General features: G+C 35.5%; 1 protein-coding gene across 2 annotated transcripts in view; it reads left to right on the top strand.

The window, feature by feature from the left end:
• LOC107044724 (scavenger receptor class B member 1) overlaps positions 1–19,767 on the top strand; it is a 39,605-nt gene that overhangs the window by 14,295 nt on the left and 5,543 nt on the right. For both annotated transcript variants that reach the window (XM_015266730.1, XM_015266731.1), the window contains exons 3-4: positions 11,259–11,350; positions 11,652–11,812. In XM_015266730.1, coding sequence (XP_015122216.1) covers positions 11,259–11,350; positions 11,652–11,812 — 253 coding nt within the window. The remainder of the gene's footprint in view (positions 1–11,258; positions 11,351–11,651; positions 11,813–19,767) is intronic.

The raw sequence follows: 19,767 nt of genomic DNA, 5'->3' as shown, positions 1-19,767 counted from the left end.
TTAAAAAAATTCCGTGACTTTGGTAAAAGACATTTTTATATTTTTGTCGATTTTAGCAGCAAGTGGAGAGAAGAAAAATTTACTATAAAATTGATTAATTCCACATGAATTAAAAACAAATATTTATCTAAACAAATTGATTGGATAAAATAATTGAAATGCATCAATTTTTCTCTCAATGTATTTTTTATTAGCGAAAAAGGCAATGACTGGTAAAAATTACAATTATTGGTCGATTTTCATCTAAAAGATTTTAGTTTTACTAGACAAAATGTTTCGCTAAAATTTTATGCACAAAAAAATCTCTAATTAAAAAAGATCCATTGGCGAACATTAGAGGAACTTATTCGTCCTTGCACCTAAGTGTTCATGAGACTGAGTTACAAAATCCCACCTGTCCAAACATTTTAATCCGTAAAATTGCAAAACATCTGAGAAGTCAATGTGCGCTATTATCCAGAGGCACACGAGGCGCGTCGATCGGTAGCTGCACCTAGCCAGCACTTTGGCGCACTCACAGACGAAAATAAGAGGAGAAAAATCCCGAGGGTCGAATAGACACCACTCAGCGTACACGCATGTGCGAACACAGATGCAAAGACGCCAAGATATTTTTGAGATCACTTTCACTAACTCAGCATTCCGCCGATGCTGGAAGACCGCTGGACTAGACGCAACCGATCTTTTCGTTTACTGCGGCGCATACGACGAACCGGTCCTGGGGTCAGATCTGTCTGGGCACCTATCCAGATAAACCACGACACTGAACGATTTCATTATGCACTCATTTGTCCAGATTAATTTGTGATGTCGAATTTAATTTTCTTGATTTCGGTAAACAAAAATATTTCAAACTCTTACATTCACTGTTACAAATTTTTGTCTGAATTTTCCGTGCCAAATTCCGGAAATTTTTATCGTGTTCCAATTTCATGGTAATTTCAGGAAATCTTGTCATTAAAAATGCACAATTTCGTGGAAAAATAAAACCGGATTGTCAATTTGCTTTCTATTTTTCCCTGAAAGTGCATAGAAAACCAGAAAATTCTGGTAAATATATTCCTGAATTTTCAGGACAGTGACACTGAATGGAATTTAGGGGGGGAAAAATCATGAAATTTCAGATTATTTACTGTCTTAGGACAGTTATTCTGTCTCAGGACAGATATTGGTAAAAAACCAAGTGTTGACTGTGTAAAAATTAAATATTTCATCCTCCGATGACGAAATCCCCTGGAATTTCGATGCGGATGTCACATAATAAAATTATTCGCCACTTGAAGAGTGAAATTTAATTTTCAGGCGTCAACTTTTATTACTCAACATCCAGATCTCACTGAAGTCGGGATAAATCATAGGAACAAATCCCTAATGATGAGATAATTTTTCCCAAAATTTTCTCTTCATGCGGCATCAACAAAGCAATCAGAATACCATTTTCCACGAACTAATTCTTCAGCTATCTGGAGCACACACCGAGTGGCGAAACCATTATAAAAAGCGTTCAACAACTTAAAAGGTTGTTAAAATCATTTCCACAGACATATAGTTATTGACATTCACTCAGATGCAAACGTGCGAGAGTGGAAAAACGGTCGGCACTGATTACCGAGATTTTGCAACATTTGGAGTAATTTGAAATACCCCGGTCTAACATGCGTGCAATGAGTAGCCCCCTCCCCCCTTCTCCTCCCATCAGACTAAATTCTTTCTCAAGTCCACTCTTGGCCATGAACAACATACTTCCATGATCGCCTCTAATTATATATTTACAACTATTGCCACTAGAGTTTTCAGTCGTTCCATTTATACCAGCGGAGAAAACATTCACCTATTTTTCATTTCACTGTTAAGGATACACAAGTAGTTCGGGCAATTTCTCCGGAGGGAAATCCTTGTCACAGTTTGCAGAATAGATCAAGAGTATTTTTTTAGGCGCAATGAGGGCTTTTTTTGGAGGAAACATTTTTTAGAGAAAAATATTTTGGAAAAGGAATTATTGTGAGAGGTGTACTTCCGCCTTTAATTCAATAATTCATACACGGAGAGAAATGTTCAGTAAAAACTACGGAACGCACAGTTCACTCACCGATTACGGAATCCACTCGGAAAATTTAAGTGATGGCATCGTAATTTCTCACAGGAGATTCAGGTAAAAATTACGGAACGCCCTGAAAACATTCCGGGACAGTTCCGCAAAATTGCGCTCCGGAATTACGGAAAAGATATGTAAATTTTATTGAATATTTCTCTCCGCGTAGTATTAAGGATATCCAAGTAGTTTTGCTATTTTTTCTCCGGTGAAATGCTTTTCTACTTTTGCAGTCTAATATCAGAGCTTTCATTTGAGGTAAATTTGACCCCGAGTTTCCGAACATTTTGCAATGATTTTATTATTTAACCTGTGCAGGTCTGAATTGTTTAAAAATCTAAAAAAAAAAAATGCGTTGAGAGGAAGATTAATAAAATAATTAAAGAATTGCAATTTTTGAGAATTGCGAGCATGTTTTATAAATAATTTATAACCCATCAGTTTTCCACCATAAAAACGATTGAATAAACAAATTGCAATTCTGAATCTAATCGGGTATTCTGCGAATTCTCTACAGTTTTGAATAATCTTTAAATTTATTGTGAGAGTAGAGCGACTTTAAATGTTGAAAATTGCTTATCAAACCAGTTTCGCGAATAACTGTTGTGTCGAGTAAAATTGGCCTGGATCTGCCGACATACCATCCGGGGACGGGTGCGTACCGCAGATATCCGTAATAATCGGATAGATGGTGAATTCAACACCTGTGTAATTGTTTCGTTTATACCGAAGCTCTCGGTGTAGAGCTGAAATATCAGTCAGTGGGTAACTGAGTCGTATTACACAACGGACGGGGGATTGTTGATCTCTTTGACATGCGAGTCGACGAAAAAACATTAATGTGTGTTGCAGGTTATCGGAATGCACTGTTAAAATTTCTGTAAAAAAATGTCTTTGAGGAATTTCAGTAAAATTATAAAATTGAATTAAACTTTACTCTCCGGAAATTCACTAGTCAACTGTCCGCGATTTTTTATTTTTTCTAGCAGTGTGTATCTAGCGCCTGATCATCATTTCGTGGATGAAAAAAAAATCGGCTGTCGGCTGTAAATAATGCATAACAATTCTCTCGCACGCGCGCCGATCCCTTATTCACTAATTTTCCCGTAACTTGTGATTCAGGTGTAAAATTAGTGAAGAGAATTCGCCGTCCGAGGGGGAGTAGAAAGTTTAGCAAGAGTGAAACAGGTTGACCTTGATACGACAATTCATCTTTATACTCTGTAGGAAAATATACCCGACGATCGTATCACCGTTGGGGTCACCTTCCAGCCCACAGGTTCGGTGAATAAATTCGTGCGAAACATCGACAGAAATAAATGGTGAAAAATTAATTACTCAGTGATTGGGGTTTCGTGCGAAATTCCTTGATCCCGCTGATATCAATCATGAGAAGATAATGATAAAGAAGAAACAAATCATGAAGACACAGCAATCACGAAAAAATCTGCATCGTAAAGTCACGTTTTGTTAAGCAGAATCAAGAAATGTGAAATTAGGAATAAAAATATTGAACCGTGTTTTATGATTTTTGAGAATAACGAAGATTCGAGAATTATTCTTGACGTCAATTACCATGACATCACAATCATTTCGCCAGTGCGATAACGCATAATCACCTAATAACCTTCTAAAAAAATTATTGCTCACTGATTAGACTTTTGCGTCATTGTTCTGAAGAAAATCACGAGTAGCTTTTTCATAAAATCAGGAATTATTCTCGACGTCAGGTCATCACCTGACGTCACAACGTCGATCTTTTCATCTTAAAAAACCTCAATAGTATAATTAAAAAAAGCGAAATGATGCGCAGAAATTTTGATGACATTTTAATTTATGATCGCACTATGACACGAAAAAGAAGAAGAAGAGAATAGCAAGATGAAAAAATGTAAAAAGCATTCACAAGCAAATTGTTTCACTCGTGAAAAAAATTACACGAATTTCCAACAACTTCGTTTCCACCGAACGATTGCTTCACCATTCATATTATGCCACCTGTAATTAATTGTCTTCATCAAGTGAACACAATTCTCGCTGTCCAGTCTGAATAATCCCCGTCCCCCTTCGCAGCGCTGAACAACGCGTAAGCCAAACGATGAGCGAATAAAATAGCGCCTGTTATTTGGGACGTGTCACTGCGGAGGATCAGTAAAAGCATTCGAATCAATTCGCCGTGGTCATCAGCCTCAATAGCGAACCGGTTGGTAAAAGGTTCCCGATGTGTCTCTGAGTGCAGGCGCATTCCGCGTGTTGTTGTTTGTGATCCACCTATCATTTCTCCTGCCCCACTCCTCATCTCCTTTCGAGCTTGCGAATTAAAAAATTGTTTAAAACGCGTCTGGGAGAATATGAGAGGGAAGGCTTTCTACGTGTTTACGCATGGCTGAGGTGCACGGCGCATGTTATTCTGCGTGTTAATAAATTCTACTTGATCCCTTATCGATTCGGAGAGATGAAAATACGATCATCTGTCCGCGTTCACTGATAAACGTAAGGAGGCAGAGATCAGGTTCTAAACGATGAAATTAGTCAATGTCGATTATTTCATTAATTTTTGAACAAATTTAACCGCATTAACCGTAATCTTGCGCTTCATTCAGGTGATATTGAATAACGTTTTGGTAATTGTGGAACAAATTCATTTGTAAGCATTGAATCTGGTTAAAATCCGTCGGGAGACGATGGTGAATGCGGTATGCATGAGGAAGGGAACAAGAGATTATGGCAAGGGTTGGTAATCGCCTGGGACTGAAATTTATTGGGGTAAGGTGGCACGGTCACGGCCAGCAGTGTAACGGGGTCAGTCACGAGTCGCTGATCTACTTACGGATGCGCGGAGAGAAGAGTGTAGGACAAATCGCCCTGACGAGGATCGCAAACTAGCGAAATTCGTTTTCCGGTTTTTTTAAATCTGGAATCCGGGGACGAGTGAAAAATGTGGGACAAAACAATTTTGTTTGGAATGATTTCGAATTTTTCTATTTATTACGATAAAATAAATAAAACAATTTATTTATTTTTTGGTGAATGAAAATGGTTGAATTGCTCGGTTACAAAATAACCCGTGAAATTTCAAGTAAAAATGGAGAAATTTCAATTTTTTTAGTGAAACATTAGTTGATTTCTTGAATATTCAATGGAATTGCGATTTTTATGGTCATATAGTCATGAAAGTTATTGAAAATTGTAAAGTTTAGCAAACTATTTTCTGTAAATTTCTAATCCATTGAAAATTCATTTGAATATAATCTTTAATTTTCACAATGGGTTCAAAAATTCGGCTTAAAAAACAATTTCACAATTTTCTTATCGTGTCAACAATATTTTAGACAGAAATTCATAAACTCATGTATAAGTGAACGATAATATTTTAATTACCTTTGAAATTTCAAGTCAATAATCTTGAAATTTCCATTTTTTTGCTTAAAAATCAGTTGACTTTTGCTATTCTCAATGGAATTACAATTTTCAGAGCTATATAACAGTGACAATAATCAAGAATTTTCCGCTGATGTCATTGTGATAATCGCTGAAACCCGGTGCAATAAATTCCCCCAAGGAGTCTCCAATTCTTTATTCCGGATGGGGCAGCCTCACCTTAATATTCTTTGTCGCTTCAAGTTCACTGGAAACTTTTCGCCGTCGAAAATTTTCCGTTGCCTTGATATGAAACCACACGAATGCGATCCGATATACTCGCCCTCAAGTGATTTATGAAGTCGAGTATTTATAAAGTACCTTTGCCAAGGTAGTCAGGAAGTTGTCTTTCACCTTCGAAGGTCCTGCGTTACCGGTTTATCCTACCCCCGAAGAACAATTTCATCGCAATTGCACTCAGAGGAACTCCGAATTATTCCCGATCCCAAATTAATTCACTGCTGCAGTGATACGAATATAGTAGACTAAACGATAATTTGAATTATTATTGATAACAATAAATTTATAAGTGCCAAAATCTTTGAATTTACTCTGCCTCGTTACACTCAACAATTCAACTGTAGTTTATTCACACTATTTTAAAGGATTGTGAACATAACTCAAATGTTGAAGATTAAAATCTGAAATAATTTCAGTATCGAAGTGGTAAAACGTTTCAAGTCGACTCATCTCCCAGTTGAGTTTTTGAAGAATATTTCCGAATCTAAGAGAAATCGCGAAATTTTCGTTATTACATTTGTTGTAGCTCTCAATCGGCTCTACAAAAAAGGTTATGACAAAAATTTTTCTATCTCTCTTAGATTCCGAGATATTCATTGAAAACTGGCCGATAGTCAAAATTGACTTATACCGTTTTACCACTTCGCTACTGAATTCTAAACGGAATTCAACATAAATAGATAAATTTTGGTTGACTTTGTGCTCAATCGGCCGTCCAGTATTATTGATAATAATTCATTTAGAAGCCCCAACATGACGCAGTCTTTGGAGAAAATGAACTATTCCAGCTGAGAGAGGAGATTAATATCGGGAAAAAAGCTCGAAAAATGAGAAATAAAAAATGAAAATTTTGTGGTCCAATATAAAAATTATTGTGTCAAACCTGTGTAATAAATAATTGACGAATGCATTTGACGGATTAATTTTTAACATCAATTCAAGTTAGAATTCATACAAAAAATTATTAATGATGAATAATTATTTTTAGGGTATTTTAAATTCATCTCTCTCCTCGTTACACTCAACGTCTCAACTGCAGTTTATTCATACTACTTTAAAAATGGAAAATCCGAATAGGTGGGGATTTGAATTGCGGTGACGCATCTTCTGAGCGGCAGTTATAACGGTTTACAAATGCCATTAACCTACCACCCGATAATCATCTTCATTATCATTTACTGAGTGTATATCCAAGTCTATCCATACGTCGGTGTCTCTATCGTACTCTTTTCCCCCTATTATTTGCGGTACACGCGGCGTTTTCACCGTCACAGGGAGATGGCATTTTTCATCATGCATTCGGCATTATGAGGATTCAACATTTCCGCATTGCAAACGCATCAACTCAATTTCTTGACTGTTGGCTAAATAGTCATTTTGAAGCGCAATTAGGCGATTTTTTTTTGTTGATACTCGTGTTCAAAATTTTTTTGTAATTCTATTTTTTTTATTTGAGGAATTCTCGGTATTAGAGGATGACAATTTCATGAAAAAAAATCAATAGAAAGTGTCAATTTTAGTCCAGGTATTTTGTGAAAATTAAAAAAAAATGAGAAAATTGCGGCATTTGATACTAAATATTCAATTGAATTTTATAATAAATTGTAAAATTTCTGCCTTATTTCTACTTAAAAATATTTGAGTTCAGTCATAAAAACATACGTTAATTTGAACGTGAAAATAAAAATGATTTTTCCAATGTTCATAACTCGGAAACAAATTTATCAATTGCGCCCATCCCAAAACTAACAATTGTAATTTCCATGGAAAAAAAATTCATTTAATCAAAAATGAACATTAAAAAAACATCGTGTCCATTTTGATCAGTCCGAGTGAAGCCTCGTAGGGTCAATGTCACGAGACAAGAACTCCACTAGAGAATGCGATAGTTTTTACGAGGCTATTATTGCCGTTGTCCTGGTCCCCGAGTGACTTGTCTCACGTTGCACAGCTTCTTATCGCTCTCCGGGCCTCTCCATTCATTCTCCACTCCACCTAAACCCACTAGGCTCTCTCTCTACTCCGTTCACGGATGTGTAAACACGCCATTCTCTTCCAGCCGAGTCATTCAGAGTTCAGCATTAAAAAAAGTGAAACACTTCTCTCTCTCTCTCTCTCTCTCTCTCTCTCTCTCTCTCTCTCTCTCTCTCTCTCACATTTTTCTTTCACTTTTTTGTGCCGATTGTTTTTGTCATTGCGAAGAAATTAAACCTCCGTTGTTTGCTTTTTTTTTAAATTTCTTTTTTGCCCATTTGCACGATTAAGAAATGGACAAATGCGAGGTGATTTGCCAATGGCAATACCCACAAGTGTTTTTTCCTCGCGAAAGGAGATATCACGACTCAATATTACGTAATTATTGTCGTGTGTAATGACTCCATGCGTATAACAGTTGCTGTAACCGCCGATAGTCTCTTTCTCGCAGAATCCAAACGTCCTTTTCATGTCTTAGCTGTATATAACGCACCGATTCAACACACTGGTGACTCCTTGCGCAACTGTCAATACCGGTCTCGATTTATATGATTGACCTGAATTTTCGATCTCAAGGGGTGTGAGCGGAGTGTTACGTGGGGATATTTGGGTCAAGAGCTCGAAATTTCTTCAATGCTGGGAATTACCTCATAATTGATACCCAAATTTTTCGTCGAGTGAGTCATCTCCTTCGGAAATGGACTTTTTTCTCCTGATGAGGAGCTGCTGCACATTAAATTCTAATGATTATTTGAAACTACTCGACCTTTACGGGGAGACAAGCATCACCCGAAAAATCATTTTACAAAATTGTGTTTCAGGAATTTTTATTTTAAAAAGTGAATACATTTTTCAAGGGATTTAGAAATTTGAAACAGTACATTTTTGGAATTTTATCGAGGTAATTTATCATTAATTTTCCGTCAAGTGAGTTATTTTTTCTTATGATGATCTAGTGCACCCGAATTTCAGAAGTTTCGTTCACATTCTAATGGTAATCAACTAGAAACTATTGGATTTTACAAGCAGAAAAAAATCACCAAAAAATATTGTACAAAATTGAGAAACAAAATACAGAATTATAGTAATTCCAGTGAATCTTGACACCCTTCAGTAATTTTGACTTCATTTCTCCCATAATTCTTCATTGCTTTTTTCTCCGTGCAATCAACTCCTCAGAAAATTCGACATAATTATCAAAACTCATTGAGTTCATGCGCAGGAGATGCGGATATTACTCCCTGAAAAGTTATAACTTTTGACCGACTTCCATGCCCGGTGAGAATCCTTGATGATTAATTTATTCTCGTCACGATAGAATATTCATAAAAACATGACAAACATATTCACATGACCCACTGATCCTCGCACCAGCTGTTATCCACCTGGGGGCTCAATTGCAAAAACCGAGGGACTCAATCTTGTTGAGAAGCATCAATTTCCGCGGATGCTACCGACACTCGGACACGGTTGACTTTCTCGTAACTCTTGAGTTTTCTAATCCAACATTCCTTCAATGAAGATTACACCAAAATCGATTGCTAGAACTCGCATTTGACGTTTTTCTGTTGACGAGACTGTTGATTTTTCTGTAAAAGGCGGGTTAATTGATCAAATTAAATGATTTGTTGATGTTGGTGAGGAAGTCGAGAACAATTACAGTAAAATTACTTCGAAGAATCTTATTTTACATTTTTTTATTGACGAATGTCGATTAAAAATCATCGATCATAGGAATCAAATCAATCGATTAATTAAATTATTGATGAATTCATTAATAATTGTGCAACTGAAGCGACAGTTAAAGTAAAATTACTTCGAAGAATTCTCATTTAACATTTTGTTACTGACGAATGTCGATAAAAAATCACTGAACGAATCAATCTAATCGATCGATCAATTGAATTATTGTTAAACTTACTTCGAAAAATTCTTATTTAACATTTCGCGATTAACAAATATAGTTCAACATTCAGAGTAAAAACAGATTAACTTTTCAAATGAAATCCCTTGCTGGCATTTTGATATTAACAAATCCCTCTCAATATTTAGCATAAAAAAATCAACTTGAATTAAATCATTTATTAAATGTAAAATCATCTCAGGATTTTATCATCGATCAAATCGATTATTCCGTCAGATAAAATCATTGACACATATCCGTGGAAAATACCGGGAATCACTCGGACCTTGACTCATGCCTCTCAGGTTCATTGCCTCTCGATTGGACAGGTCTAAGGTCTCAACTTGTTATTCAAAATGCCAAATAGAATTCTCCTCCTCACACCGGAAAAAACCCAAGCTCATATCTCAACATAATAGAAATACCGACGATAGATTCGCGCACAGGCAAACAAAACGGGCAGCGAATCCAATGAGTGGTATGGATGATAATCAAAGGGACGCGCAATGTCTGTTTTGATGAGAAAATGTCCAACCTGCCATTACGAAAATATGCGTCGGTCTGTGGGATAGCGGTAGATCATCATTTTGCTCCTTCGGTTTTTCTGTTTTTGTACCCACACGTCTATGCGGAAATCACTGGGCTTCATCGTGTGTTTGAGGGTAATTTTGCGGGGAATCCTCTCATGAGATTCCTGCTCTTCCTGCATTGAAAAACCCTATGTGTGCGAATGAACGAAAACAAGGAGTGAAAAACAATGCAATTTAAACGAAAACATCTGCTCGCAGATGAATACATGGAATAATTGGACTAAAATTCACTGTTTTCATAAATTTAAGCGACAATTGCATGCGCATTTTTATTATTGTGAATTTGAATTCAATTCGAGATTAAGTCGTTCATGAAATTTATTGTTCATACCGGAACCTTAAGAAAGTTAAATTTTTCATGTTACTGTTTTGAAAAAATTTTAATTTCAATTTTTTCCGAAGAGTGATGAATTGGAGAGATTCAATTCGAAGGCTTTTTCCAAGTATTCGATACCAAATTAGGGAGAACTTTTAAATAATTAACAATTTAAGTAATTCAAGATTTCAAAATAATTTTCTGACAGTGAATAAGGAAAATTGTTCAAACAGGGATAACAATGTAAAATAAAAAATGAAAAAAATAAAATAAAAAAAATATTTGTTAGAAAAAAAGGGAAAATCGATGTTTATCCCAGATTTTTCCCTCGTCCCAGATGAAAAACCCCAGACAACATATTTCGCTTCTCCTCTCCGTGTACCATCAACTTCTCATCGTTCATTGAGTAATTATCCTCCCCATGATTTATTGCGCCTCAAAAAATGAATAATTGCAACAAAAACAAGGACTTTTTGCACCTCCGAGACGCCTTTGCGTCCCGAGATGTCGATTGCCCCTTGCAACAACGGATGACATCAATTCCATTCCTTGCCACAGTATTTTATGGCCATTGACCTTACACCACGCTAAAAGCCAAGGCTGTCGATCCATGTTAACACGCTCCCCTCAGCTCAAGGAATCATCACTGACCTGGCGATACTCATTAATTGCCCTAATTACCGATTTACGATTCTATTAATAATTCATGATGTCTCCTTTCAGGCAGAATAGCGGCTATTTTGTTCGGCATACTGGCACTCGCCATTGGTATTATCCTCAGTAGTATTCCCTGGGTCGACTACGTTATTTTAAGAGTAAGTAGTCCTTTTTTTAAAGCATGACCGCAATCATTCATTAGAGACTTTTATGCACAAATAATGGTGAAAGGAGTTAAGACTTTTGCTGTTTCTACATCGCGAGAGGAATAGCTTTCACGCTGCATTTTAGTGCTTCATTATGGTCATCATAATTCAATCCTTCAACGCTGGCGACTGCATTACAAACATCTGAAAAGTTTACCCCATTTTTTACAGCCATTTCCGAGAAATAATTTTTCAAGTAATTAATTAGTCACGAGATCTTTTGACAATTGTATTTTTATTTATTTGTTTGCAGCAATTAAGGTTATGGAATGGATCACTGTCGTTCCAGTATTGGCAAAAGCCGGGAGTAGTCAGACTCACCAAAGTTTACATATTCAATGTGACGAATGTTGATAATTTTTTGAACTTCCAAGAGAAACCTAAACTGCAAGAAGTCGGACCTTTTGTTTACAAGTGAGTTTATTTTCTTTTAACTCATTAGTTTAAAGTACATGATCTGTGAAAGTCAATAATGTCATTGATTTTTCGCTAACAATTAAAAATTAATAATTAAAAATTACCGAAAATTTCAGTCAAATTTTTTAACATTTTCCATCATTATTTTCGATTTAGGGGGAAAGAACAAACAATTCTACTGGAAATAAAATGAAATTCAAAATTTTTGAACCGAAGCAAAACAAAAATTTCTCGACTTTCTTGATTTTTCGATTAATTAAACTATATTTATGTGAATTTCCCCGATTTCCATCAATTTTTACAGAAGAATTGAACTACAATTTCCAATTTCAGTGGAACTTTAATACGATAAAAATTTCCGAGTGCCCCGGAAATTTGAGTCGAAATTTTCAAATGTAGAGATATTTTTTCCCTCTCCGCAAAAAGTGAGATCCAATATGATAACAGCTCCCACCGACAATTGCAGTTATTATCCATTTCAAATAAGAAATTTCCTATTAGCACGAAGCACCAGCAGAATCTCTTCTGAAGTAGTTAGATCCGGTGTATTATCATGTAATTTCCCAACGCGGAAATACTCCGTCAATTAAGGTCGATTTCTACAGTACAATTGCCACGATACAGGCGTCAGGAGTACAAACAAAATGAATTAATATATCGCGTGTAATGCCCTCACTTGCATGCAGATTATAAATCTCCCCTAACTATTGCAAATGACGCAGCACACAGTGAACACGTATAATGGCGATTTATTTTCTCAGCAAGTTGAATTTATAGTCGATACAGCCATTTGCCGTGGGTACATATCTAATGTTGAAAATATCATAGAGATTTTGCGAATGAAATACACACGGAGAGAAATTTTTGATAAAAATTATCCTACCGTTCTATAAAAGTGTATCATGAGTCATCGTTTCCTTATTTCTATCCCGAAATTTAGTAAAAATTAATATGTGATGATGAAATTTTATTCTGCGTTAGAGAAATTTTATCCGGATAAAAATAAAAATTACCGTGCCAACCGTTCTAGAATTTTCGTTGTTATCTACATAAAAATTACTGGACTGGAAGGGTAAAATTTATTATGCGTCAGGATAAAATTTCTCTAACGTAGAATAAAATTTGATCATCATATATTAATTTTTACTAAATTCCGGGATAGAAATGAGGAAACGATGACTCATGATACACTTCTATAGAACGGTAGGGTAATTTTTATCAAAAATTTCTCTCCGTGCAAGTGAGTGCCGCTTCCTCACGTTCGACCGAGGCCATTCTATCAAGGATCGCATTATGCTGAAAAATGGCTGGATTGAAAAGACCGTACGTGTCTGTTGTCGAGGCAAACATCAAAATTACTCTTTCCACGATTCAAACGGATTATATTCATTACGGTGACTTGGATTGTACTGTGAAGAATTCCCAGGGTTATTCTGCATGTCAACATTGCAGTGAAGATGAAATATGACACGACAATTAGAGATGAAAATCTGTCTCTTAGTCAGCAGTTCTATTCATTAGAAAACTCATTATGAATTTATCTAATGTTTTACGATGGATATTTCGTCATAATTGATGAACATGTGCATTGGCAATTCAACATTCATTTGTGTTATTATTGCCAAATCAGCTAAGTTCTGAAATATTTAATGGAGTAGAAAATTGGGAAAATTTGGGTAACTATTACTCTGAATTTTCGAAAATTTAATGGCAAATTACACTTTTCGTCATTCAATCGTATTACATTCATTACGGTCTTAGTCAGCATTTCCATTCATTAGAAAACTCATTATAAATTTCTCTAATGTTTTATGACGGATGTTGCTTCCTAATTGATCGAAATATACATGAGCAATTCGACTATGACTAATTTAAAATCTTTCTTTCCATTGGGCATTTTCAATGCAATTATTATCTAAAGAATCTTGAAATTTTCAACAACTTATTGTTATGAAATTTTCATATATATTGTTATCGACAAATCAGTTCATTTTTGAAATATTCAATGGAACAGAAAATTGGAAAAATTTGGGAAACTATTATTCTGAATTTTCAGCCTATTAAAACTTCAATTGAATAAAAGGTTGAATTTTCAAAAATTTAACGTCAAATTTACTGTTTCCATGATTTAAACCCATTACATTCATTATCGTGACTTGGATAGTGCCGTGAAGAATTCCCAGGGTTATTCTGCATGTCAACATTGCAGTGAAGATGAAATATGACACGACAATTAGAGATGAAAATGTGTCTCTTAGTCAGCATTCATTAGAAAACTCATAATGAATTTATCTAATGTTTTACGACGGATATTTCTTCATAATTGATGAAAATGACTAATCTTTCTTTCCATTGGGAATTCTCAATGCAATCGTTATCTAGGTCATTCAACGAATTAAATTAATAATCCTTAACTGTTACTATACTATTTTCAATATGACTACTATAATAGTTTTAAAATTCAAGCTTTCAGTGAAACATCAATAATCGTTCAGCATGAAGAGCTGAATATGATTGAATTTTCAATACGAACGGATAATTTAATGAAAAAAAATTTAATTAAAACTAAAATATAACAAAAAAATTAATTCACCCATTGTAAATTCCCAATGTCATCTCAGATAACAAGTTTATAAAGCTCTATCAGCAGTAATAACTGACATTTATGTGCACCTTAGTGAAACTGGATACGAATACTTCATAAATATTCCACGATAAAAAAATTGACTCATTGCGTAGAAGTAAAAGTGCACTTGAGCAAGAAATAATATCATGAAATTTGTCGAATCGATTGTAACCAGTGGAATGCAAAAAGGCGCGAGCGGTTTAACTCTCTTGAAAAAAAAGTGCCCAGTGTCAACCGCTGGATAAAAATTCAGCCGCTGTCTGATGCAGTTTAATGGGACGAACGAGTTTTTTATGCCCACTCAGGACGATCACCTTTGTTGATTAAGTTCTGCACTTTATCCTTGTGCGCAGGGAAAAAACGCGATGACGAATAGCATATTTGGGGGCCTCTTTTCCTCGTTCGAAGTCTGTGTAGTGTCAGGGGGATTTTTGGTCGTTTGGTTTTTCACGGATGAGTGGGTGCATTCGATTGGATCCAGAGCAATCGGGTCTGTCTGAACTGAGGTTTATTCTGAGGTTTACGGAGATCTTGGGAATATCAGGTCAAATTGACCTTGCGTGTAGCTCGGTGTCGTATATCCAATATTTATGATATCCCGTGCTCATACATAATGATAAGAATCTCACGTTGATATTGGCCAAGGTGATCCTCCCATGATGTACTGAATTCTTGAAATTGAAATCTCAGGTGCAACTGCATTCGTATTTATTCAACTACAGGTGGAATGATTTTTATTCAGTCTCGAATGAAATGTACGTAATATTTTTAATTTTTAATTTCGCAAAGAGATGACTTGTAATTGTCAGGAGGGCGGAATTAAATTCGATTTAGCGAGGAATTTCATCGTGAAATTACATATTTCACTTCAAATTCTATGGGATTCCAAAATTTCGAGCAACAGAAAGACGAGAATTTCCCAAGCAACAATTAATTGAAAATTCAAGAATATATTTAACTGAATTTGCATGATTTCTATAAATTTTCATGCAATGATTAAATAGAGATTTGCAGTTTGCATTGATTTTTCCATAAAATGTTCAAATTTTCGAGTCAAATTTTCGAATTTTCAAGTTCCCGTCGCGATTTTTCGTGCCAAATCCCGGAAATTTTTATCGTCTTTAATTTCCACTAAAAGTTCAGGAAATCTCGTCATTGAAAAATTAAATAATCCATTGATTTTCCGTTCGAATGAATAACCCTCGACCCTCCCCCTCTAAACAAGACAGATTCAACAATATAAATAGGAAGCGACTAATAACCCTCGTGTAAATAAACTCGTCAGTGAGAGTTCTATCATAAACACCGTACGTGTTCCGCATGCAACGCCCTGCAATAATCCCTGCACTTTCCTCTCCGATAAATCAAAATCCATCGAAGAATCTTGAAAATGAATAGTTTGTAACCCCCAGTTCTCCAGACACGTAACACTGACTGAAAATACTAAGAATAAAACAATCAAACTCGGTTACATGTAATTCCGTCTTTTCCGGTGAGTAAAGCAAGAAAATAAGAAAAACACAGAGGAGAATAATTTCTTGAATAACCGAGGGACTATCTCATATGCCAATGATGATCGCGTGCATGTGCATTTCTCTTCCGTATTGTGCCAACTTCGATACCAGCGTATTCATATCGCTGGAGTTGAGTCAGAATGTGTGAAATAACGGCGAATATTATTGTAAATAAAAAGTGAAAAATAAGTGATTACATTGTCGCAATTTTCGCGGTATTAATTCCAACATTGATCGATTTATGGGAAGTTAAGTATACAAACAGCACTGACACCGTGACCTGCTGATACAAGTGTTGTGCAATAACACTGGGTTACGCAGGGTTAAGTGCACATGCATCTACAATCTCCCTTTCAATCACTTTCCATCTCGACGTTTAAATTTGTGTCACTGAATTACAATCAACCACATCTGACAGACGTAAACATCTATTGTTGGATCTGATCCGGAGGTTCTTCGGACTATTGTTGGTAACAATAGGGAGACAGTGATGGGCCACTGCAATAACTGGATTTTGTTTTTTTCTCATCGCCAAGCTAAAAATTGTTTTCGATTAATTTCAGCGACTTTTAGGTTCAAAATACATCGGCTGTGTGCAGGCGTATAAACCTGATGGTGGAGTATGCTGGTTATGTGATGTAATGTCCATTACTATACCAAGGTATAAGAAAGTGGGTCCAGGAGAGTGTCGTCAGACGCGGAAACAAGAAATGCGAATTTTTCGTTGTTGACGAATATGAGGGAAAGAGAATTAATTTCATTTCGTGAGTGAGATTCAGAGATTAGGGGTAGGGATTTAATTGTGCGGTTTTTTAGGTGATTGCGTGGAGAATGGGAAAGTTTTTTAGTTGATCAGTTGGTAAGGGAATTTGTATACGTGGGAACCAATCTTTTTGAGGACTTTTTGTGAATCCAGGTCTTTTCAATTAGGCGACAGTTCAACTACGACATTTCAACTGCTCAGAATCTGCGCGGAATCGCTCAATGCATCTTGATATAAAATGGAAAACAGCCTTTGAAAAAATGCATGGAAAATCGGTAAAAAAGAAAACAACTATTAATACTAAATTATTTATCTCTTGTAATTGTTAATATAAAAACAAATTAAATCTTTGTATGATTTCAATCATAAATGTTTTAGTTCAGAGATTAAATTCAGTTGGGCTACATTGTCTGTTAAAAAGCAAAGAATAGAAAAAATATTATCGAATCAACTATTAATACTAAATTATGGATCTCTTACAATTGTTGATAGAAATACAAATTGAATCTTTGTATGATATTAATCATTAATGTATTAGTTCAGTGGGTGAATTGAGTTGCATTACGTTGTCTGTTGAACAGCAGAGAATAAAAAAAATGAAAATTAAAAAAATTTCGACTGATTCTGAAGAATATAGTAATTTCACAAAAACTAGTTGATATGTTGCAGTTGAAAATTTGAGTTGAAATGTCGCCTAGTTGAAAAGACCCTTTTTATTTTTTCCGGTGTGGGTGTCTCTCGAGCGATCGGAGATGATAAATTTTGGGGCGATGGGGTTTGAGGTTGAGTTATTACTCTGGAGGACACGTTGCCTAACGGAACTGTATAATAACTTCGCTTCAACGATCAATTACGGATAAGCGCGTGAATGAAATTTTTAGGGGATTTATTTGACGTCTGAATAGTCGGGGGTATTTCACTTGGAATTAATGCATTGTGACATACGGTAGGAGTGAATGTTTTTCCAGTTATTCAGTTAATTGAGGGGGGGAGGACGTGAGGGTCAGTGTGGGGAAAGTCACGGACGAGTGACAAAGAAATTTTTGGCGACAACTTTTTATTTTTACCACCGGGATATGTATCACGCGTGCAATCAGAGGTCGTGAATTCTTCAGAGATGAAGTTTTTGGAGTTGGAGAAATGATCTCTCTAGAGAACACATTACTCAACACGACAGTATAATTATATTTACTCAATTAATTAATTGCTGATAACAGCATTAATGGATTTTTTATTCCATTTCGACCGAAGAAGATTCAAGCAAACGTCATCATTCCTAACTGTCTGAACAGTCTTGAATATTCCACTTGGACTGAACGCATTGTAACATTTACAACAGTGGCATGTGTCTTTCATTCATTGAATAAAACGAGGGAAAGTCACGGGTGAGTGACAAAGAATTTTTCGGCAACAAAATTTTATTTTTATTTATCACTCGTACAATCAGAGATCGTAAATTCTTCTGATATGAAGTTTTTAGAGTTTGAGGAATTATTTCTCTAGAGGATACATTACTCAACATAACTTTATAATTATATTTACTCAATTAATTAATTGCTGACAACCGCATTAATGTATTTTTCATTCCATTTCGGTTGGAGGAGGTTCGACCAAAGGTCATCATTCTTAACTGTCTGAACAGTCGTGAATTTTCCACTTAAAATGAACGCATTGTGACACACAATAGTGGCGTATGTCTTTCATTCAATCGGCAATGCTTATAATTCGCTTTCTACGGAAGTGCACGTGGCAACAGTTGTATACTATGAACCAGCGGAGTATTGAATTCACGTTTCCAGGCTGAGTATACATATAAATGTTCAGGTATTACGAGAACTCTTACATCTTTAGGTGGAGGTTGTATTACATCGGTTATACGTAATAACGGTCTATGATTCAATACGGCGTATCACAGCTGCTTGCACTCAAGGATCATTTGTTGGAGGGCTATAAATGTATTCGCTGGGGTTTTATGGGCGTCTGTATGGCGGATTTCCCAATCATTTTGGGAACATTCTGCGAGGTATTTATTTTGTTTGATAGGATTATTTATGGGCTATTGGAAGGCGATGGTCATTTAGAAGTGAGGGTTTGAAAATGTTAGACATTTATTTTATTATTTTGATTAATAATTGAAAAATCATGAGTTAACGCCCACATTTTATGGTCAATTGGCTCCAATTTTTCGACTTTTCATCATTTCTTCAAATTGAAAATAACAAGTTCTGGTTTTTCTTATTTTTCAATTAAAAACTCCACGAAAAACTGCACTTTTAGACACTATTTTGTTATAATTTATGATAAATAATTGCAAAGTTATCTGTTGCCATTCATTTCAATTTTTAATTATTAAAATATATCAAAAATAATTATATAGATTTAGTTGATTAATATAATTATTCAAATAAATTTGATGCATATCAACATTAATATTCCATTAGTTTTTAAATAAACAAAATTCATGCTACAATCGAATCGCTGAAGAGTATTTGAAACGTCTTTGTCGTTCAAATTTTACTGACCCGAATGGTCTTTACAAATTCCGCAAAAAACTGGATATTACCTCATTGCGAAGGCCACCTGTTCAATATTATGTCCTCCTGGCTTCTCACGATTTTTTTCAGTCTCATTTAAATATTAAATGTCCTCCACATTTCATTATTTCAATAATGAAAGGTTAAATATCGCAATGTGGATATTGTCTTGCATGATACGAGGAAAAATGCGCTGACTTTGGGAGTTGAAAATTGGTTGGGCAGTGTAAGATTCACCTTCGCAAAGACGTGAGAATTTATTGAGCGAGAGGTGCGCGAAGGATGCAGGCTCGTCGTAGTAAAAATATGACGGAGAATTTTTTTATTGAGCGATCGTGAGAATCCAGATTTCGGCGGGGGATTTTTGCATTTCGTTGGCTGACTCAACTGCCACATGTGCACATTCTGGGATTTTCCAAGGATCCTTTTCGGCATTTGTGCCTCATCAGACAAGTTTTTGCCGGCGGTCCAGATGAATAGTTTTTTTTTTCGAAGCAAAAAATGATGAAATATTT

This window comes from Diachasma alloeum, unplaced genomic scaffold, assembly GCF_001412515.2.
Source record: "Diachasma alloeum isolate Michigan unplaced genomic scaffold, Dall2.0 Dall_scaffold_00782, whole genome shotgun sequence".
NCBI classification, from domain to species: Eukaryota; Metazoa; Arthropoda; class Insecta; order Hymenoptera; family Braconidae; genus Diachasma; species Diachasma alloeum.
The sequence above is the reverse complement of the archived record's forward strand: the minus strand, read 5'-3'. Positions and strand labels throughout refer to the sequence as shown.